At 33.9% G+C, this 22741-nt stretch overlaps 1 protein-coding gene across 1 annotated transcript in view; it reads right to left on the bottom strand.

Annotated features, from left to right (window-relative positions):
* Window positions 1-305: 305 nt before the first annotated feature.
* The window catches only part of LOC119638758 (acetylcholinesterase), a 95535-nt gene continuing 73099 nt past the window's right edge, over window positions 306-22741 (bottom strand). The window contains exons 7-10 of the mRNA XM_038035748.1: window positions 21336-21485; window positions 15063-15226; window positions 11024-11187; window positions 306-493 (exon numbers count right to left, since the gene is read on the bottom strand). Coding sequence (XP_037891676.1) covers window positions 366-493; window positions 11024-11187; window positions 15063-15226; window positions 21336-21485 — 606 coding nt within the window. The 3' untranslated portion in view covers window positions 306-365. The remainder of the gene's footprint in view (window positions 494-11023; window positions 11188-15062; window positions 15227-21335; window positions 21486-22741) is intronic.

Below are 22741 nucleotides of genomic sequence, written 5' to 3'. Positions count from 1 at the left end.
TTTTTGTTTTTCTTTTTTTGTAACGGCAACACTTAATAAACTTCAATGCTTTAGTTTTCACTTTTAAAATTATTCAATAATTCAAAAACTGTAGCAATTTTTGCTTACATTTGGGATTTTTTTGTTTTTTTTTTTTTTATATATTCTAATTTATTTATTTTTTTTTTTTGTTTGCTTTCTTTTTAAATCAAAGATTTATTTGTTTGCTTATTAATACTACAGGTTTTCTTCTGCTTTTGTGCTTGGCGAATACAATTTCTTTTCTATATTTTGTGTTTCTCTTGATTTGTTCTTTTATGTTTATTTTTTTTTTTTTACTTATTATTTAAACTAAAGAGTATTTATTAATTTCAAAATTTCCAGTTTTATTGATATTGATAAGCGGTGATAATAATTGTTGCCAGCACCAATGTATTTATCAAAATATTATTATAGTTGTGCTCTGCTACGGCAGGTGAGGCTGACGTTAGACTGGCATTTTCACAACCCAAACCTGAAAGTATACAAATTATTAGTTTATTATTATTCCTTAAATGCTATACAAGCATGGAATTAATGGAATTGATATGAATGGTTTAAGAGAAAATAAAGCACACACACATACTCTCTGCACACTACCTAGAGAAGCATTTTACAAAAGTTAACATTATTCATTTCTCTCAATTAACAATAATAAGAAAGGTATGATACTCAGTCTCCTTTACTTTTGCTTGAAAATTAATCAGTAGATAAATATCATCACTAACGTGTACATCAGCACTGTCCATAACGTAACATGCTATGGAAGTATAAGCAATCTATTCTAGAAAAATACACTATACTGCGTAGTGTCATAAACAAAATTGCCACCAAATATTGCCGAAGAGAAAACGGACCCACAAAAATAAGACTACAAATTTTCATTGCAAGAATTTAGATGTAAAATTGAAATGTATAAAGAAGAATAGATTTCTTCTTCGAGCACATGACTATGTCTCATTCAACGAATTTTCGTTTGTATATATAATAAAGATGAGTTGACCCTGCAGCTCGAACGGTACGTAGGTCACATAAAGCGATAGGTGTTTGTCAGTTAAATTCTCGCGACATTCTGCCCTAAACATAAATAAAAAACGCGCAAATAATTTCGAAACGGCATCTAATTTAGTACGCAAACGCTTGTTTGGTTACCATACCAAGATTCCAAAGATATCTTCAAACACATTCTGTCGGGTCCAAGTCAAAAGTCCGCTGAAAGCTTACCAAGATTTTGTAAACGTTTCAAAACAGTTGATTGGTCAATTTTGATGTGACTTTTCGGTGTTACATTTATCACATTAAGCTTCCGAAAATACGTCGAAGCAGTCGAGCAGTTTGTCCGTTTACCGCTGCCATGACTGCAATCATTAGAATCAAGTGTCTTCATGAAGCCTACGGAAATATGTTAAAAGAGTTGTTTGGTCAATTTTATCAACAGAATGTTGTCATTAAACTTCGGAAAACAACTCAAGGTCAATTTGGAGGCTACATCCTATTTCTGTCATAACAAGAATGAAGAGTATTTATCATACCAAGCTTCCGAAAATATCTCGGGAAAAGATTTTGGTCAATTTTGAGTTTATAACCGATTTCAAATGCTTTGAAAAACGTACTTATTTAGTGTGCAGTTGGTTGATCAACTTTGTGGTCGTAAACGAGTTCTCTATGCATCATAGGCAAAGTTACTTATTATACTAAGCATCTGAAAAAAATCTCAAAATAGTTGGTTGATCAATGCTGTTTTTAATCCCGGTTTTTATAGTCGCTTAAAAGCCGATCAGAAACTACAGAACCAAGTCTTTTTAGTATACCGAAATATCATAATTGCCTTGAAACGGGCTAAGCGCTGTCAATTTGTCAACTTTTGGAGTATAAAGACAGTTCAAAAACTGTCAAAATAAAACTCCTCTCTGATAGCTAGATAGCGTATGGAAATGTTTCTCTTTGCAATTGCTGTGTTTATAAAGATTGAAATTACTTTCATTCTCTATAGCCGTCAAGCTCAATTATTATCTCGACTGGCGGTTCGAATGTCAAAAATTCCCAAATAGAAATTTTTTCAAGTGACTTCTAACGCAGCGCTTGAAGCACTTCGTCCGTATAGCTTTACGGAATGCGTCGAGAATAGGTGTTCTCTTCTTTTCCATATCCACAATATGACTGACAGTAACATACATCAGGCATTGCACGAATTTCCGCATAAAATATATATTTTTCACCTAACAAACGACGATGCGAAGGGTGACTTTGCTGCCAAATTCAGCAACAGGAAATTTTCATAAAGAATTATGCGTAGATAATCCAAAGTTTGATATATAAGGGATTTTGCTATAGAATTCGAAATTTGACAATTGCTTTTGCTTGACGAACCTAAAAACCGATTTGAATTCGATTCGTTTTATCCATTTTATCCGGATATAAATTAAAAAAAAAAAAAAAGAAACGATTTCAGATTCACATGGCCATAATGGTGTTTACTATAGGCGAGCAGACAAACTGGGATGAGAGATGATGAATTCGTTCTCGCTGTCCTTCCCGTCCTCATAAACGTGATTTGTAGATTTTTCGATATTTATTTCCATGCTTTGCAATTGTTTAACATATTTTATTAAAATCTTTTGAGGAATATTTGAAAAACTATTGCATCAAATCTTACATATGATAGGAATTTAATGCAAAACTATAATTTACATCAAGAAGTACCCAGCAGTACGGTGGAATTGATCCTTAACTACAGTTAGTTCAAGGCAAACATGGACACTGTAGCAAAATTCACATAAATGCTTGTTATTTGTTTTTCGATTGCATATTTACTATCTTACCGAAGACAGGAAACAAAATTTGAACTCATGGTTTTTAAATTCATCGGATTAAACAGACTAGTCAAGAAACAATGCGAAAATCAAACGCGGTCGGCGTCAAAGATTTGTTACTATATCTTATAAGTGAATATTTCTTCATAATCACTGTAGGCCAGTTTGGTCAAGTGGTATTTTTTCCCATTGTTACTTTAAGACCTGTTTTAACTCTGCTTCTGAGATGGTGTTTGCATGGTTGAAAATAAGCCAGAAAAAGCCCATAAGAAAATGCAAGCAGATCCCTTTTTAAGTGTATCAAAACATGCGTCAATAGCTGAAAAAGCAAGCACATCTGCAATAAGAAATGTTTGTCGCAAAGCAGTTATTTCTGATAGGGAAGTAAGAGGAAAGCCGTTTGCTTGTACGCGTAATCAAATTACTCGATTGCAATATGCAAAAGAGTATGAAAATTAAGATTTTCTCTCTGGAAAAATGTTTTCTTTACCGACGAACGCAAATCTAACGTCTTTGGGTCTGATGGCAAACCTACTGTTTGGAAAAATCAAAATCAGGAACTTCGCTTGAATAACCTAAGGTCGACTGTAAAATATGTGTGTAGATCAGTGCTGGTTTCAAGCTCATTTTCTGCAGGAGGACAATTATCTTTGCAAGTGTGGATAAATTGAACCCTAATGTTAACTGGTACTTTTATTAGGACAATGATTGAACACACATAGTCTACAGGTCTTGGCTGCTGTGCGACATACCCCACGACTGGAAACACTCCCCCAAAACAATGACATAAATCCGATAGAACATTTGTGGTTCAATAACACATGGCTTCCACCAAAGCTAAAAAAGGTCTTAAAGTAAGAATGGTAAAAAATACCACCTGACTATTGCAAAACAATTATTCCAATCCATACCAACCAGGCCGAAAAATGATGATAAAAAACAATGCTGTCCGCGTTTGGTTTATGAATTATTTTTTTTAGTAGCTTGCTAGTCTGATTGATTTCAAAACATTGATATATAATATAATCAAATATCGGATAACAAGCATTTTTGTATTATTTCACCTACGCTAGATTTGCCAACGAAAGTTCTTTACTACGGTGTTCGAGTTTGGCTTGAGTTGACTGAATATAAATTATACCCAAAATACCAATAAACTAAGTTATTAACCTTAACATCTGTTTGCATATCTACGGATTAACTATTGTTTGCAGTTATTTTGAAATTAAATTAAAAGCAAAAAAAACCTAAAATAATATTACAAAAATAATTTAACATTTAAATAAAATAAACTGCAACTAAGAACTAAATAAATATAAATAAAATTTTAATGCGATTCGGTGCAAAATTTTTAACGCTTATGTTCAGCTTACTTACCTTTCGAAAAGGAATATTTATTTGATATAAAGCTGACAATATATTTTATTTATTATTAGTTTTAATTTGCCTTTTTTTTTTTTTTTTTTTTTTTTTTTGGTTTTTTTATTTTATTTACTATTTTATTTTTTTTCTAAACAATTTGTTCTTTGCACTACAACGAATCATTTGTGTGGGAAACAAATTAAAAAAACAAATAAAATAAATCATTGAACTACATAAACGTTACAACGTAACAAATCAGAAAACTAGATTCGGTTTCATATGAATCTTGGACGCCTATCAAGTAGATTCATATCCTACAAAAAATGCAATCTTTTGTTGCGTCCATCAAATTTCGTTCTCTTAGTGCAACAGCTAGACTATGTGCAAAGTATATTCAGTCTATTCGAAAATATCGTTTATATTTTGCTTAAGAAGATCTTATATTATACAAAAAGAGTAGTACAAAAAACTAATCCTTATTACTTTTATCATTTTACCAATTTTTATTCAAAGTTTCCAAACTAAAGCAAACGACGTTTTATCAACGTCAGCGCCAGCATAATCTCTTGCTTCAAATATTATTGCACTCAGTTCAGCAAAGTGTGTCTGTTCGTTTGTTGTGGAGAGCGTGCAAGTTGCAGGAATTATGTCAACATTATTAAATGTATATGATTATTTCGGACGAGAAGAAGATGAAAATGCGAACCAAATCGTCTGACCATATGTCATCTATCTGTCTGTCTGCACTTGAAAGGTGAAAGTTATAGGAATTATTCCGAAAAATGTGATTGTATATCATAATTTCGGACAAAGGAGAAACCTCAATATACCATCTTTAGTTCTTGAAGATATACTTTCAGAAATTATCCAAAAATTTGTAAATATATAGTGCAATTTCGCGGGCAAGAGTACAAAATGTCAACTACAGGTCACAATTAATTTATTCTTCGCTATTACGTTGATATGGGTAGCAAATGACAGAACTTTGAGTATGCGACAACTTTACCGTAGATGTCACGAATTTATACGACGGTTAATGATAGTGACTACAGAAGATTCGATCGCGAGCGAACATAATTTTCTAACTTGTTAATATTTTATGAAACAAATGGATGAAGAATCATATGCTCCATCTTTAACGTTTCTCTAAACGACTTTAGGCTATCTTTAAAACAAGACTAAGTGATTTTAATTGATGTATCCCCCTATGGTCAGGCCTTCTATTCCAAAATGGGCACAGAGTCTCATGCTTGCGTTAAGCTATTTTGTACAGTTATGCAAGCTCTGCTTTCAAGTCGTTTATAGGACAAACATTTACTGCTAGAGTAATTTTCCTTTGGTAAGAAAATTCTTATATAATTGCGATCACCATTTCCTTTTGCACCGATGTTGAAAATATTAGTTAAAACTGACGCGTTGATCGTTAATCCATATTGAACATTATTAACTATAAAGCAAGAAAGAATTGAATGAATTTTCAAAAAGAAACGACGATAAGCACCTGCACGCAGTTAAAGCAATAGTATTCACTTAGTCAAAACGTTTCCAAGGCCCAGAGGAAAGCTTCAGAGCCCCATATATATTCTTGATTAGCATCTAATTCTAAAAATGTCCGCCCGTAATGTCTGTTGTAAACACTCTCCTGACCGCAAACTTGAAGCTGTCGACTTTGAATTTTTTCGAAATACTGGTCGTTTTTGCGCAGGTTGGTATTGAAATGCGCTAAATCGGCCCGAGCACACGCCTATATTACTATGTAGACTGAGAACGCCTCCGTTTTTTAAGAGGAATAAAAAAATGTTTTTTTGCAGATAAATCTTCAAAAATTAGGACGTATGTTTTCTGGGCGATGCTGCCACTTCTACCCTCTCTTATATAGTATATCAAAACCTTTCAAAAGCCCTAAAATATATAAATGCTTGCTTCGGAATGCACCTAAGCATATCCGTCTGCTCGTCTGCCCAACTCTGTAGCGTTCGTATTGAACGTTCTCCCGTTTGCAAAAATGGAGATATCGCCCACAAATTTACAAAAGATTTTGAAAATTACGATAACTGGCCACTCTCGCACAAAATTTGAGAGCATCTTTGCTTTTCGTATTTTTTGTTCATTACTCATAAGCGATACACAGATGCACAATATAAAAGTGAACTTTTATTCTAAAAAGTATTAAAAATCAGCCGCACCCATCCAATAGTAGAGAGTATGAAAAATTTCTTCTTCGCCTTTTTTTTTTTTTCTTTTCTAAGATAACGGCGATGGGTTTAAAAGATTAATTTTTTTTTTTTTTTTTGTTTTCTTTCTTCTTTACAAGAAAACTCAATTCGCTTCATTTCATTTATCAAATTCTTTCAACAAGTAAAGAAAGCTATCTTTCTTTTGAATTTAAAGTTTATCACGGCAAGATAATAAAATTTGTTACGTCTTTGCTAATAAAACATCGGGTTTTTTTGTTGTTTTTGCGTTTTAATTTCATCATTAGCACAGAGGTCTGGCATTATATTTGATTGAAAAAAATTCTCTATTTGCTTAACAAAACGCTAGCGACGACATTATTTTCTATTAACCAACCAGTGGCGTTAGGTTAAAAACATCATAGAAACATGTAACGTGTTACGCGTTCAAAGTGTGCCGGTCTGTCTTATTAATCTTTAATGACAATGATGAATATAGTACAAGATTTATACAAGAAACTGAAGCCGATTTTATGATAAACATGACCAAGTCGTAGGCAGCAAAAGCGCCGAAAACATGATTCCATTAATTTTTATTTTATTTATCTATTTTTCTTTTGTTTTTTGTTTTTGCTTTTGTTTTTTTTTTTTTTTTTTTGTTCTTTTAATGGCTATAACAAAATAGGTACACATCGGGAGGTATAGCCTTTAAGATATCATATTACTTATCTATCGAGTTAGCTTCGAAGCATCTGAATTATTTATGAAAAAGAGATAAGAAACATTTAAAATTAAAACAACATCGCACTGTCAAAGCGTCTCATAGTCTATCATAAAAGTTAAACTCTGCACATGTATTGGAATTTATTACGAATTTCAAAACTTGTAAAATTATTTTATTGTTATTGTTATCATCTCTCTTTCTTTTATCTACCTCTGCCTTTCTTTAAATACCTAAACTGAAGCTAATTAAGTAAGAAAAAGAAAAAAAAAAAATACATTGATCATGATCAATATACGGATTATCACTTTTTTCTTTAAAACACCTTCAGCGCAGAATGACTGATGGAAGTTATTCCAATAAATGATATTTGAAAAATAAGATAATTTTTCTTCGAAATTCTCTGAAAAAACTATAATAAATATATTTTTTCGATTTTTTTTATTTTTTTTTTTTATGATGTTCACGTATATGTGTTTTTTATGGGATGGTCTTTGTATCGCCGCTAGAGATTAGTAGAAGTTTTTTATGTATACGTCTGATTGAAAAAAGATGACACTCTCCTAAAAATCTCAAATGATTAATTGTTTCTTTTTTTTTCAGATTGTCGCTTATTTATGATAGAGACCCAATTTGGCACAAGTCTCAATTGTTATACAGAATGGTAAGTGTATATATGCATTTCATTAAACTAAAATCGCTCTCAGAATTCCAGCAAAAGCAAACCGACTCGGATCTGCATAAACAGAAAGCCATTCGTTTGCTTCATTATTTCAGCTAAAACTTAACTTTCTTACGGCTTCAGGGTAGATTTTTCTAATTTTTCACAACGTCTTGAAGGCAAAGTAAAGATGGCATCACAAATAGTTTAAAGAAATCTTCAAATTTTAAACTCTTTATAACTATTCAGCATTCAACATGAATCCTTTAAAAGATATGTTTCACATTTTTGACAAAATCATGCATATATATGCAAATGTATATATAATTGCAATGCCCTCCTGCAATTCGCTTGCTGAAATGACCATTACGACGTCGAGGTTCTGTTTGAAGGAATTTTCTGCAAACTTTTTTCTCTTGGCGATATTCATGACTATTGCAGGCCAACCGAACAAGAACTATGTTCCAGTTTCAATGAATAATAAACCTGTGTTCAGAAACTTGGCACTGGGCGAGGGGTGTCCCCCTTCGCATTGTGTGAACTAGATCTTCTAGAAGTCCGTAATGCATTGATATGCACAAAGAAGTACCCATAAGATATAAAGATACATATTTTTAGTCATCTAGGTAATCGGGTAGATGGATGGAGACCGTCTTCTATGGGATGGACTTTGTATTTTTGAGATTACAAGGAAAGGACTGAAATATAATTAATTCGAAAAAATCAAGCTGCAAACCTGATGCATTAGGTGCCTGCAATAATTAGGATCAGCGAATTGAATTCGATGGTTTTGACCTTCCTCTATATAAAATAATAGTTTTCCACTTAATGTTACGGATTTGTCCAACGTTCGCCAACGCTAATCGTGGAGCGCTTACAATTCTTCGTTTTCCAAATTCATTACTTTTGTTGCCTATTTGAAGACAACTGCTGTCGACACCCATCAAACACGTTCATAATCTTATGATGATACTGCTCCTCCGTATCCCAGTTGTCGGTGTTGCGTTCAACGGTTTAAAAGTGACGACACAAATTGACTGAAAATGCTTGTTGCAAGAGTTGGCCATGATACACTGTTGTAGCTGGAATGGCAAGTTCTACCATACCCAGCGTACTCACCAGACATGGCGCCTCCTGCTTACCACTTGTTCAGATCGGTGCAGCATGGCTTGGCTAGCACGCGAGCGCACAAATTTGAAGAAGTGCGAAAATGGGTCGGTGGGTGGATTGCTGCCAAACCAATATACATACGTTCTTTCGACATGATATCACCATGTTGCCCAAAAAAATGTTGTAGGAAGTGATGGAAACTATTTTGATTAATATATGTTGTACAAATTTTCCACAATAAATGCCTTTTTCAAGTGAGAAAACGATCAAAATTTTTGCAAAGACCTAGTAATTGGGCAAAAGAGCTATCTATAACAATATAGTAAGAGAGATCTCTAACGAAAAATTTGCAGAAAGTATGCGAAATTATCGTTAAATTGTTGTGGCAAACAGAAATTGTGCATCAAAGTTTATTTTGTCGTCTTTAAAGGAAGGATCACTATGTCTATCCACATGTATATGCACAGCAAGTATGATCCGAAAGGCAACCTTCTTCTTCTACGGACCATTTTAGTGCAAGAAAGAAGCTTACACTTAAAGCGGGGTTCTGAGTGGGCAACTTTTTGTGGTTTCCCCCCTCCTCGCTCCCTCAACAACCTTCCTTTATAAAACAATTAATTTTGTCAGAAACATTTTTATCAAAACCAAATTTTATACAAAAGCACAAAATCAAATACAAAACCTGTTGACCTCGTTATCGTACACGAGAAGAAAGAACTGTTAATCTGAACTTCCTAGAGCGGATAAATAATTTCAAAATACACAAAATAGAAGAGTTTATTAAGTTTATGCAGATTTTTTCAAACCCCAATAGGTTACCGCTTACCATACTAAGCGATTAAAGAGCATTTCCGGTGTAGCCACAGCCATCCTAGAATCTGTGATGAGAAACACTAAAATTTCGTAATATAGGGCGAGTTATTGTAGATATGTTCTGATGCAATCTATTATCAACAGAATTCGTTTTTGGACCAAATCATGTCAGTTATCCCGATGAAGATGTCAATAATTCCAACTAATAGCATTAACAAAAACAATACATTGATAGTCAGCGAGTAAGACAGGATTTGTGAAAAAGAAAATCTCAAGTCAATCTACAAGATGCATTCATCCACGCAAATGTGGTATAGGTAGGGTGTAAATAGTTCCCGTTAGTCTATTAACGACGGCAGCACATAACTTGCATAAATGCTTACCAAAAATTCACCCTAAAACGAATAATGATTTTTTGTCATGATTAGTATAAAGTCACTTTTTTCGCTAAACTTATTGATTGCATAATATTCCTATGCCCGAGATTCAAGATTCAATTCCTACACAACTCTACTTTCTTCTTTTTCTCTCGTTACAAACAAGCTTCGTTGCCTGAAGGTGCTTCAATAAAATTACGTTATAAGAGATAACTACCAACTATTCCTCTTTCTTTGCTTTGTTAGTTTAGTGCTATTAACGAGAAAAAAGTCGGCTGTTTTCGATAAAAAAAATTTTTTTTTTAAATTTGAAACTTTCTTTGAATTATTAGTTAACGTATCGACATCTTAATGAATAATCGTAAACATTACGTATAACGTAGGACAAACTTGTTTACGTTTAATATCAACTTTAAAAAGGTTTGTTTTTCGACCTAATCAAGGGAACAAATTTATTTTATTAATAAAAAAAAAAGACACCTAAGCGTTTAATGAATAGCTGCTAATGAAATTTTCAAAAATATTTACCGATTAATTTCTTTAGAATTTGATTTTTTTTTTTTTTTTTTTTACTATTTTAGTTTTATTGCGCTCATATATTGAAATGTGAAGTCATTAAAATTTATATTAATTTTATGATTGCATTATCATATTTGCACGTATATGTGGAAAATTTATTGTCACAGCACAAATTCCATTGAACCCGCCTAATCATTATAAAAACCAAAAAAAAAAAAAAGAGCAACAGCCACACACGCACGTACCTAGAGGACTTGCTTAATAGAGTGCTTATAAAGTTATTAGATGCAAATCGTGCTACTAGATCAACGAACAATAACAATTCAGGTGCATTTCGAGATTAATTATCTAAACGCTTAAAATTATTTAAACTTTATATAAATAGTTTTGAAAAATAATTTTTAAGGCATTTTCGGGAAATTTAGAGAAAGGCAAAGTTAAATGAATTTACTTACCAGCCCAACTTCGAACTTTCGGCAGATAATCGTTCCAAAATGAGCAGCGTTTGGCTAATGGGCCTCTTTGCAGTTTCTCAATTTTCTCATCCGTACTAAAAACATAATACACTGGATCTTCTTTAGAGAAATTAGGCCATTCTTCTCCGTCAACAGCGGGATTACTGTACAAAAAAAAGGTTATAAAAACAAAAGGATTTTTTTTGTTTTCAATAAAAATAAAATTAAATTTCATCAAATTAATTTTAGTCTACTGGCGCTCATCTCGCTTTAGTCTAAGAAATTAATTCTTTGGGCGAAACGAATTTATTTATAACAACAATACCCATAATAATAATTATTAGAAAATGTTAGTATGACAGTTAGTATACAGTATAAGTTCAGCATTCTCATCATGACATCTTTAACTTTTGACAGTGCTTTTTAACATCGCGTTTTGACGGCGATTTTTGCAAGGACAACGTGTAATCGCTCATAACTGTAACGATGCCATGCTTTCAAAGAGAACTTTCATAGGAAAGGAAACTTTCGCGTACATTGACAAGCTGCTATAAGCTGCTGCATAAAATTTTTCAACTTTCAAAATATTGCTCCTACGAAGCAAAGTTTTATACTTGGAAAGCTTAAAAGTTATTTCGAGAAAGCTTTTTCTGTGCAAACTAATTTCTCCTGAATTTCTGAAAGCTTAAATAAACTTGCTCCCATAAAGCTGAAATTTCTAGTAATTGGTTAAGTGTTTTGTATAACAAAACTCTTGCAATAATTAATTTGCTCATTCACCGTTTTTATGGCTACACAAAAGAGCTTCTATTAGCTTTTACTGCTACAAAAAACCAACGGCCTGCGTATATTTTGTTGACCTGTTGATATTCAAAGGTTATTTCCAAAAAGTGGGGGCCCGTCAAAAGCAGTAGTTTTTCCGATATAAACAAAGTAAGCAAAATAGTAATAATTTAGTAAATCACAAAAACAGCGAAAATAAAAATAAAAAGTAGAAGAAGAAGGAAAACGAATTTCTAGAAAGACATCGAAAGCAATAATAATTGATAAATTAAGAAAATAATATAAAATTGGAAAATTAAGATAACAAAATCAAAGATAGACCATGTGGTTCGCATATGACCCATTTAATTTTCGGGTCAAATTACTATCATGGAAAAATTTAACATTTAGGATTATTGGGCATATGAGGGTTTACATTTTCCAAGAATCCTTATATGTTGCGGTATCCAAAAAACAGATCTACGCGGTCCACATTCAGTCAGGTTGATTTCTTTTTCCATTTACTATTGTGAGCTAAATGTCACCATAAAATATTGAAAGTTATAGCTTTTTACGATATAAAGATTCAGATTTCGTATTATGAGAGGGGACTCGAAACATTGCCCCTGGTGGGCACCCTACCACTCAGAGAGTTTTGTCGAAAAATTTTGAAAATTGCAATTGCGAATTGACGAAAAAGTGGACCGATCCAAAACCTTTTGAATGGCGTTTGTCCTTCGGTCACAGCACATCAGTGTACCAAATTTCATCAAAATATCTCAAAAGGAGACCTGCAGCTTAGGACCCAAATGACATGGACAGACGTCAGATGAACAGGGAGACTGATTCTGAATCGATCGGCGCAATAAAAGGTGGGTCTATCTTAAGCCCTTCTGGGTGTAACACACGTCCGCACAAATTTAACATACCCTGTACCACAAGTGGTGTAGAGTATAAAAATTGTAGCAATCCAATATCCCGCGACCCTGCACCACTTATTGCACAAGGGTATATCAAGTCAGTGCGACAGTATGCAACACCCGCAAAACCTTAATATACGTCCAACTTTTATTATACTGATCGATTCAGAATCACTTTCTGTGATCTGTGTATCTGTTTTTTTTTTTTCTTGTTCTTTTGAGTTCAACATCTACGTCGCACTTTTTCAGATATTTTAGTAATATTTGGTGCGCTGCCATCTTTTCACCCAACGAGGAAATGTCTCGGATCGAACCAAATCTTTGATCCCATCCCGTACAATGCTTTACTTTGAAACGCCGTTTTATTAAACGGACTCGTGTAGAGCATTTAGTCGAGGACAGTGTCTCCCAACAATCTCTTCATCTTATTTGTTACACATTGATTTAGGATCACAGGTCAAATTGGAAAAATATTAAAAACGATAATTAAGTTGAGTTTGAAGAAAGAAGAAAATTTTAATTTCAAGTACAATAGAATGCAAACCTCCAGGAAAGATAGGCCGATCTAATATTATCAACGATATTTGTTTATATATGTTAACGCCATGAAGAGGTTACCTTGGAGAAATGGTTCTATTTGATCACTTAATTGAAGCACACACGAACAACAAAGCCTTTTTCCATTTGAAAAATGTTTCGTACTGAGCTCGAGGGAGGGACGCAGCTATCTTATCTAAAGACTTCTTCATTAGAATCGCTGATACTCAAAGTTGACTTTCTTCTTTTGCTGTACAGTAAGACATGTTAGGCTATTCTACATAACACTGATTCAAAATAACAGACGTCGAACGTAATTGTCATTCGACAAGGAAGTCATGCGACACGCTCATGCCTTACATTCATTCGTTCGACCAAATCCTCGCTCGACCTAGCAGTCGCTCTGTCCTACCTTGTTTTTGTGGCTTAATTGGAAACATTAAGAAATAGATTCGCTCGTCTTAACCACTCATAGCCACTAAGCCACAAAGTCTTTCGAACTGACAATCTTTCCGCGTAACTTCTTTCCCCGTTCAATAAAGATGTAACATAAAATGCGTCGTAAAAGGCCGGCCCTGCGACCAAACAAACGTCCGACCATACGGCCGTTCAACTTAGCCCTTAATCCGTGTACCATGCCGTAACTTTTCGATTAATCAAGAAATCACAAAATGCGCCTCAAAAGTCGTTTAACTAAAAAATATTTTATATTAACATATTTAATCTTTTAAACTTAATGGGCCTAGTGATCAAATTAAAAACGATGTCACTCGACATGCAAATCGCTAGATCAAAATGCTGCTGCAAATATTTATTCCACGAGATTGCTCCCATCTTTGGGGTTTAATTGACTCAAGTAAAGGATGCGTAGCAATTCCTTGAAGTGATACTTTTTTGACGTAACATTGTCCAACGTAACACTCCTTTACGTAACAATACCCGGCGTAACATTCCTCGATGTGACATCCCTAGGTAACACCTAGGTAATGCTTGCTTGTAAAGCACATGCAACGCAACACCCTATCGACGCTAACAATAGCTTGCTGTAGTCACCGTTTAACCAAACATTCGTGCAACGAATTGGGCGGTCGTCTTAATGGTCTAACATGTGCGGTTGGATTGGAGAAATAAAAAAATTACGCCATAAGCACATCAACGAGATGTAAATTCTTCTGCGTAAAGCAGCAAATGAGAAGATTGTTCTAAAATGTAATGCAACGCTAAACTAAAGCTGAACTGAAGCCTTTGCTATACCTCTTACGGATTAATTGCTAGACTTTAACAAACCTCAAACCCATCAACTCAATTAAAACAAATCAAAGTAATGCGGTCTTTAGAAAAACTGCAAAATTCTAACTACTGGCTCTAGCCCTAACCACAAACGACTTTTGTTTACTTAGCGATTAGCTCGCTCTTGAAGTTAAAAATGGAAAAATTCTATAGAGAAAACTTTATCAGGAATAATTTATCTCCTGCTACCAATTAAGCCTTCAAATGAGATGAATGAACGAAGGCAATAACAAATCTTTCTGCAAAACAATTATAAATGAAAAGTGGAAGAAGAAGAAAAAAAGAGTCCGCATATTATTATTACTACTACTACTACACGGGCACTGAAGAAACTTTGAAGGATAATGAGAAAGATTTTTTATTATTAATATTCGTATCTGATATTATATTGTTCATCATTATAAACAGACAAATAAACAAACAAACAAACAAACAAACACAGAATTCTCTTAAACTATATGCATATATATGCATATATAAATATATATAGCAAGTGAATGAGCCAGTGAATATAAGTTGTAGGCACTTACCCCGTTTTAGCGAACTCAATAACTGAGTTAAGCATACGTTTGCCTAGTTCGCGCTCTACAGGCCGATATTGTAATGACGTATTCAATGGTTGGCCAAAGAAATATTCAATTTCATCTCCATGCAAAACGCCCATCCATTCGCCCCACAACGAAGTACTGGTGCGCTAAACCAAAAAAATAAAAAATAAAATAAAAAAAAAACAAGAAGAAGAAGAAGAGAAAAAAAAGATGAAAAGATGAATATTTAAAAAATTTCATATTTATGTAGGTATTCATCAGCGAATTGACTTCTTTTATTTTGTTTTCGTTTTTTTATACAAAACAAAACAAAAAACAACAGCATAACACAATACAATGAAAGTAGTATTAGAGTGAATGGGACCACAAAGTGGAAAGGAAAATATATAAAAATTGAGGTTATGAGATAAATTGCAGAGATAAAAATGCAAAGTTTTTTTCTTCTTTGCTCTGCTGTTATGCTAACGCTGCTTCTGCTGCTGCTGCTGCTGCATCTAATATAGGCGATGAATTGCTGAAATTGGCACAATTGCCTACTTGGGTTGTTAAGTATGTACTGTGATAAAACTCTGTTTAAAAGTTCTTCGGGCTGCTTATTGTTAAAACATTCTCCCGCCACTAATGATGCTGATGACGGCGGTTGGTATAGATGATAATAGCTGATGTTATGCTGATGCTGCTTGTGCGGGCGTTGGTGCTGGTGCTGGTGCTGGTGCTGCCACTTTTAAGTACTTTATAATAATTTTTTCCTGTTGCATTTAAACTTCCATGTCTTGCTAACACTTTCTTCCGCTGTTCATATCTCTAAACGCAACGTATTATCTTTACACTTAACGGTAACAAACACCAACAACAACCGCAACACAAACAATAAGTTGACTACACTTTCTGACGTCATGTATTTAATGTTAAGAAACAACATATTCTGTGAACTACAAGAGGATGAACATTAAATTTTCTTCTTCTTGATTTTCTTATGAATGCACGTTAACACACACACACGTACGCATACATACACCCGCATGCACACAAAGTTGCTGACGTTCATTCTACCATGTGTTTTACTCTTTTTTATTATTCTTTCCTGTTGTGCCTTACAAGCACTATGACACACATTTAACCAAACAACCAAAGCCTAACCTCCCGAATGCTTTTAGTCCGAAGTTTATAATTGTTTTTCTTTTTTTTAGAAGGAAAGGCAAAACACACATACACAAGCCACACCAATGCCAAGACGTATAGCTAAACATTTGTTTACAAACAAACAAACAAACGCATTCTCGTACACAAACAAATGCAAACAGTAAAACACATTCAACCACTTACTCATACAGTTCATAGAGTTGTGCACAGAAAAACAATCTTCGGTAATGGATTAAGTGATAAACGGGCTAGAAAATTGTTTATTAAAACTCACACACATGCAGGACGCACACACACACACACACATACACATATCTCTGCCCTATGCCAGCATAACGAATCTTAATATTTTTAAATGAAGAAGAAGAAGAAGAAGAAGGTTATTAATCTAAAGCAGTTTTATAGTGAGCACCTCTACTCGAATATAAAATGAAAGAAAATCATCTATGAGCTGGGGGCTTATTAATCAATTCACACTTGCGAGCTTATAATACAATTTACCGCGTTTCGTTCATAGGTAAATTCTCGCGCTCAACTGTTTCCTTACCGTTTAAATAGTTGTCAAAAGTACCAGTTAAACGGTCTGTTCAATATCTAGAGGATTTATGTTTAGTGCAGCTAACGTAATCTCTGCTGGTATTCTTCTATGTAAAGCAAATTTATGTCTTCAATGTTCGATCGACACTCTAGGGAATGAAATTAAGTATCTTGGTTAGACAGCTGAGAGGAAGGGCGAACGAAGAGAAGTGCTTCATCTCAAACAGCCCATAGAAAGCATGTTAGGGTAAGTGTTTTGAAGGGGTAAAAACATTTGCGTGAACAAAAACATACCATGTTGGCGTCAAATTGGTTTAGTTTGTTAATGGATACTTCCCCTAGCACCTATGCAAGGCAGAAATCAGCAGAAGAGTGTTTTTCGAATGCCATGAAGAATTCACTAATACTCGCCGGGAAGCAGGATGATGATTATAAGGATAAGGGAAATTTATCAGCGAAGTTCTACCAAATGTAAACAAACAGAGTGGTGAACGGCACAGGAGGGCGGTCCTGTAAGCTACCCTTGTGAAGTTTCGTGAAACTGATTACAAAATTTCTCATAGCAACGACTTATTATAATACCTCGAAAAGAAGTGAGAGGAATGTATATATATATTAACGTAGGACGAACGATGTAGTATACGTGAAAATTCTAAAACTTTTGTGCGTATACGACAGTTGATTAGATAAGTCGACCTAACCAACGGTCCGTTTTTTCGTCATTGTTCCTTCCGTTCTTCCTTCTCTTTTTTTTTAGCCCACAAATAAGTTCTTTTCTCTCTCCTTTCAGTAATTCTTGTCTCTGCCCCGTGTGGCAAAATGGGACCAATAAGCTTAAAATAGGACAAATTTGATGAGTAGAAGATGCTCAGACAGTTTAACAATATTAATCTGACTGTCCGTCCCCACGGCTCTTCTTCTTTTCTACGACCCTTTTATCTTCTCGTCTCCACAGCTGGCTTTTTGTCCGCCGGTACTTGGGCTCTTCTTCCCTTCCTTGCAGTAGTGCTTTTATTTTGATTTTCGTCAGGCTGTGCAAGCGTCCCGTAAATAAACCTAACAGACTGAAAGGAATAAAAGAAATCTTGACCTCAGTAAACGACATTGGACAGTAGATGTAGACTCTATAAAATAAAATGATTCTCTCATCGGTACAGGATCCCTAAAAACATTGTTTCTTCGGAGGATTATATAGAAAGACGTACCACTGAACTGCTAACAAGCTCGCATAATTAACAAAAAGAAAAACATTTTTTTTTTTGTAAAGTGGTGAGGGGTCTAACACATATCCCTGAGTAATTATATCTTCTATCTAAATTGACAACTTAGATTTTATTAAAAATTTTAATTTTTTTTTAAAAAAAAAAAAAAGAAAAAACAAATTTTCATACTCATTGTGTGACATTGATCTTTCAATTATATGCACTCACACATAGCTGTTTAATATAATTGCTGTACCAACTACTGTACCTGGTGTATATTAAATTTTACCCAACTAAAAATAGCTCAAGGTTATCATATATTGCAGTGAAAGCCAAAGCTAAAGTATTTATTACTACTACTAGGTACGCAAATGTGGAAAAGCTCTTAGAGCCTATTATTAATAATATGAAAATTTGTAGAGTACGAAAAATTAATTTATTATAAAAATCAATATTAATTGCAGACAAAAATTATTTATAATTTCTTTGCAATTAATTATTAATGCAAACAAATGCGTCGACGAGCTGAACATTATTCCCATAAGTCATTTAATACCGATTTAAGTTCGTACGCTTGCTATTAGTCAAAATTGAAATGTTATTTAGAAAAAGTTGGCATAAATAAGGAAAACTAAGCCAAAGTAAACTAATTCTTCTATCGGGAAGAATATATGTTTGAAAATAAAAGAAACAAGTCGGACGAATCCAAGGCGAATGGAATGTGTATGGAAATTATTACAGTTATTATATGTTGCTATTAGCTAGCTATTGAACCATTTATGGTATCAGAGCATTTTAACCTTCTGTAGATGAACGAATGAAATTTTCTGAGTAACAGTTTTATATGCCAATCAACAAAGATTCAGTTTGTGCGGTGAATATGCAACATACGCCCCTCCATCTGTCTGGTCTAACTGCCTGCCCATGTTTGTTTGTGTTCGACTTGGATTCGCAGTATTCGAGATACATTGGCAAATTATTGTTCACTGCAACGCTTTTTGGCTCTCCGGGTGGACTCTCTTAAAGATAGTTAGTTTGCTTTGGATCATTGTATATTTTATGATAAACACTAGTTCGGAAGAATATCTCTAAACTTATTGTCCTAAGCTCGAACTATATGAGTCTTTTTTTGACTTTGTTACATTCGTCCGCGATGTTATTTTTGGTATTTTATGGCAACAATTTCGAAGAATAATAACAATTTGATAAAGGGAAAAAAGTTAACTTTAGTAAAAACGGGCCATATCGGTTAGGGGTTCATCGGTTTTGAGCCCTTTGTTCCATACAAGGATTCTTCTGAAAAGTGACGTTTGCTTTTCTTTTTGCCTCCTATACGTGTATTACCGGGATGAGCACGGGAAAGTTGGAAGTGAGATAGATAGGGAGTGGTAGGTGTGTACCTGATCGGTAAATGTTATGCATTCACCGAGTGAGCACTCACTTTAACTACGACCACACAGCAATCGTAACCAAATTGTGTTGTGCCGCACACCGGGGGGGGTATGTCGACTTGATAGTCGTGTTTCTTAGCTACTGGACTATACCGTAGCCCATGAGCGCTGAATAAATAACAAAATATTTTAAGATTTTTATGTGACAAAGTAGCGTAAGGATGTCATGGATGGCTACCTCGACCGACTATAGAGTTTTAACTTGTTCTTTTCCTAGGACTTAAAAAATATTTAGACGAGACCCCCTGCTGTAATTTCCAAAAGAAACAAAGTAAATTAATATCAATTGAAGCTTACACACACCTAGCTTCACGCAAACACCTAGCTACACGCACACGTGCGCAATCCATTACCGAATATGCACATGTTACCATAACTTCAATATAATACATGATTGCACTGTAATTTTCAGGTGTATTTCATCAAGAATAGATATTGGAAAAAAAAATAGAAATACAATGAAAAAAATATGCATAACCAACCACAAGCTTAAAAGAATCTCTTGAATATTTAATAGAGAAAACAATCCGTAGACAATAAAACGGCAACTGCAGCCAACGTGCAGTAGACGTGAATACGTGGTAGGGTATACCATACCATAGACAAATACACACGACCAACAAAAACACACGGTCACCTTTTAAAGAAATATATACTAAATACTTACACCTACACACATATGACATATGTATGCATACACATCCAAGCTTGCATATATGATATACAAAAGCGGATGTCCTCAATATCTAACCATGTATAGGGTATGTATGTATAAAAGAAAATAAACATATTGTATGCATATATGCGCCTTTGTAGTCCACACTATGTATATTATATGTACACATATGACGGTTGAATGCAACAAGAATGAATGAAAATTTTTTGAAATTGAATATTTCATAGAAATGTTAGTTTGTGTGGTGTGTGTGTGTGTGTTTATAACATAACATAAGCATTGACTTAGAGACAACTATAGTTCAAATTTAAATTTTGCCTTTTGTGTACAGCGTAGTAAAGTAAAGTAAAGAGAGAGAGAGAGAGTCGGAAAAAGAGTACGTACAAACAAACAAACATGTAAACAAACAAGTATTTTACATTACTTATATACTGAGCTACAGATACAATGTACACATGGACATGTTAAGGGTCAGTGTTGAAAAAGAATCACAGGGAAAAGAAATCCAAATGAAATTTGCCTAAAGCAAACAGAAAATACAAATCAACCTAGAAAAAGAAAAAAAAAAAAAGAAAAGTAAATTCTCTTTAAAGCCTTCTTGTTATATGTTTCACATGTGTTCTCTATATATGTTTTTGTACATAAAAACATACGAATAAACAATTGTCGAATAAATATTTGCAAGAAAAAAAAGCAAAAAAAAAGAAACGAAAACAAAAAATGAAATGCAAGATAATTTTTAGTTTTTTTTCTATTTTTTTTTTTATTTTATATTTTTATATTATATCAATGTGTAACCATCTAACTATATACATATATTTCCCCTTCCAAATACATACGTAAAAAAACATATCACTATTGCAGCAAGCCTTGTGTAAAAATTTAATGACACTACGACAGCTCTTTTGGAATTCATGAGAGCGCTTTAACTACCAACTGCAAGTGTCAACTATAATACAAAAATTTTTAATGATTTTTCTGTAAGCACATACGCACATTCAATCACATATGTACGTATATACCAGAAGCAGATAAAATTAAGTGTCAATGTTAATTCTTCCATAGTCTTAACACACACCCATATAAATGTGCATTCTACAACGACACACGCAATGTGAACATCGCCGTCATTAACAGAACAATTTTGTTAAGTCTTCGACAGCAGTTAGTTAAACATACAACATATATTTATTTTCAATATTTATTTTATACCTATATATACCTGTAGCTATATATTGACACTTACATGTGTAAAGTAATAATAATGCACAGAAGCTCCTCGTTCAGCTAACGCTTGTGCGTATTCATTGGTGGGACAGGTGAAAAAATGGTCACCCACCGCTTTTCCAATTTGCTGTTGATTTTGATATCCTGGATTTCCTTCCCAGCTTGTATACTGCATTAAAAAATGAAAAACAAAAATTTGTTATAAAAATGCATGGATGCATAAGTTTTCTTTTAAGTTCATATGCCTTGTGTTCCATTTCATTAATTTTTATAAATTAATTTTTTTTTTTTTTTTTTTCTTTCCACATTTGCATGTGCAACTTCTTCTTAATTAACACTGACGTGATTGCACTTATTATTTATATTTTCAATAATTTATTTGATTTTTTAAAAAAGAAAAAACAGTATAACACCAATTTATCAGAATGTTGTGTATATCGGCCGAAATCTTTTTATTAAAGTGGAAACTGAACTCCATTTATATATTTCTAGATCAAGGCATACTACGACCAAGTTGACGTTTCTTGCGTTGTTCAAGAAAACGATAACGAACCAAGTAATGTAGATTTGACCCGCAAACTGGAGCTATGCACAATAACGCATAAGCGGACATGTGGACAGATAGGGATTGCTCCCAGATATCAAAAAATTCAGGTACAATGGCGCAAAAGCACAACAAACAATGAACGAATGATGAGGAATGAACGAAGATACGAAAGAAAGATGCCGTAAAGAACGTAATCCCGTTGGCTTGGGGAGGCACACTCAGGGGCAATCCGAAGCAAATGTTTGTTTTCTGCCAAACTATATTAAAGACGGCAAAGAAATATCATCAATTCCTACACAGTTTTTCCGAGATTGGACGAGATCTCTGCACATTGCCCCCTCATCGCCTCTCTGTTGTATGTTAAATTTTTGCCTCTCATTTACTTTCAACTAGTGCTAGGTGTTAATAGATCTCTTGAACTATGCAAATTATCCGCGATGCATTTGCATGGTTCGGCTGACGGTCTCTTTAGATTTTTCCCCAAAGACCAGTTGCCTGGAGTCCTCTTTTTCGTTTTCGAAATATTCGGGAATAATTCCTCCGAATCTGATATTGTCAAATAATCACGAATCTCATTTATTTCCCCACATTTAAGCCTAAATGAATTTACTTTATCCTACTGTAGCCGTATATAGATATATGACTCTAAAACTAACATGTGGGACCGAAACGAGAACAGATCCCCAATGTTGACCCTTGCAAGACTAGCACAAAATCAAGTTGACTGGCAGAAAATTAGAACAATATACAAACGAGAATGAGTATATAAGCGCTGTAAGAGGCTAACGAAAGAGCAGATAAAACGGCGAGCAGTAAGAAAGGGGGGCTATCAAGGAGAAGCGAACAGTCGGACAGAAAAAGAATACGAAAAATAAAGA

The sequence above is a fragment of the Glossina fuscipes genome, unplaced genomic scaffold (assembly GCF_014805625.2).
Source record: "Glossina fuscipes isolate IAEA_lab_2018 unplaced genomic scaffold, Yale_Gfus_2 109, whole genome shotgun sequence".
Lineage (NCBI taxonomy): Eukaryota > Metazoa > Arthropoda > Insecta > Diptera > Glossinidae > Glossina > Glossina fuscipes.
Note: the sequence above shows the minus strand (reverse complement) of the source record. Positions and strands in the feature narration are given on the sequence as shown.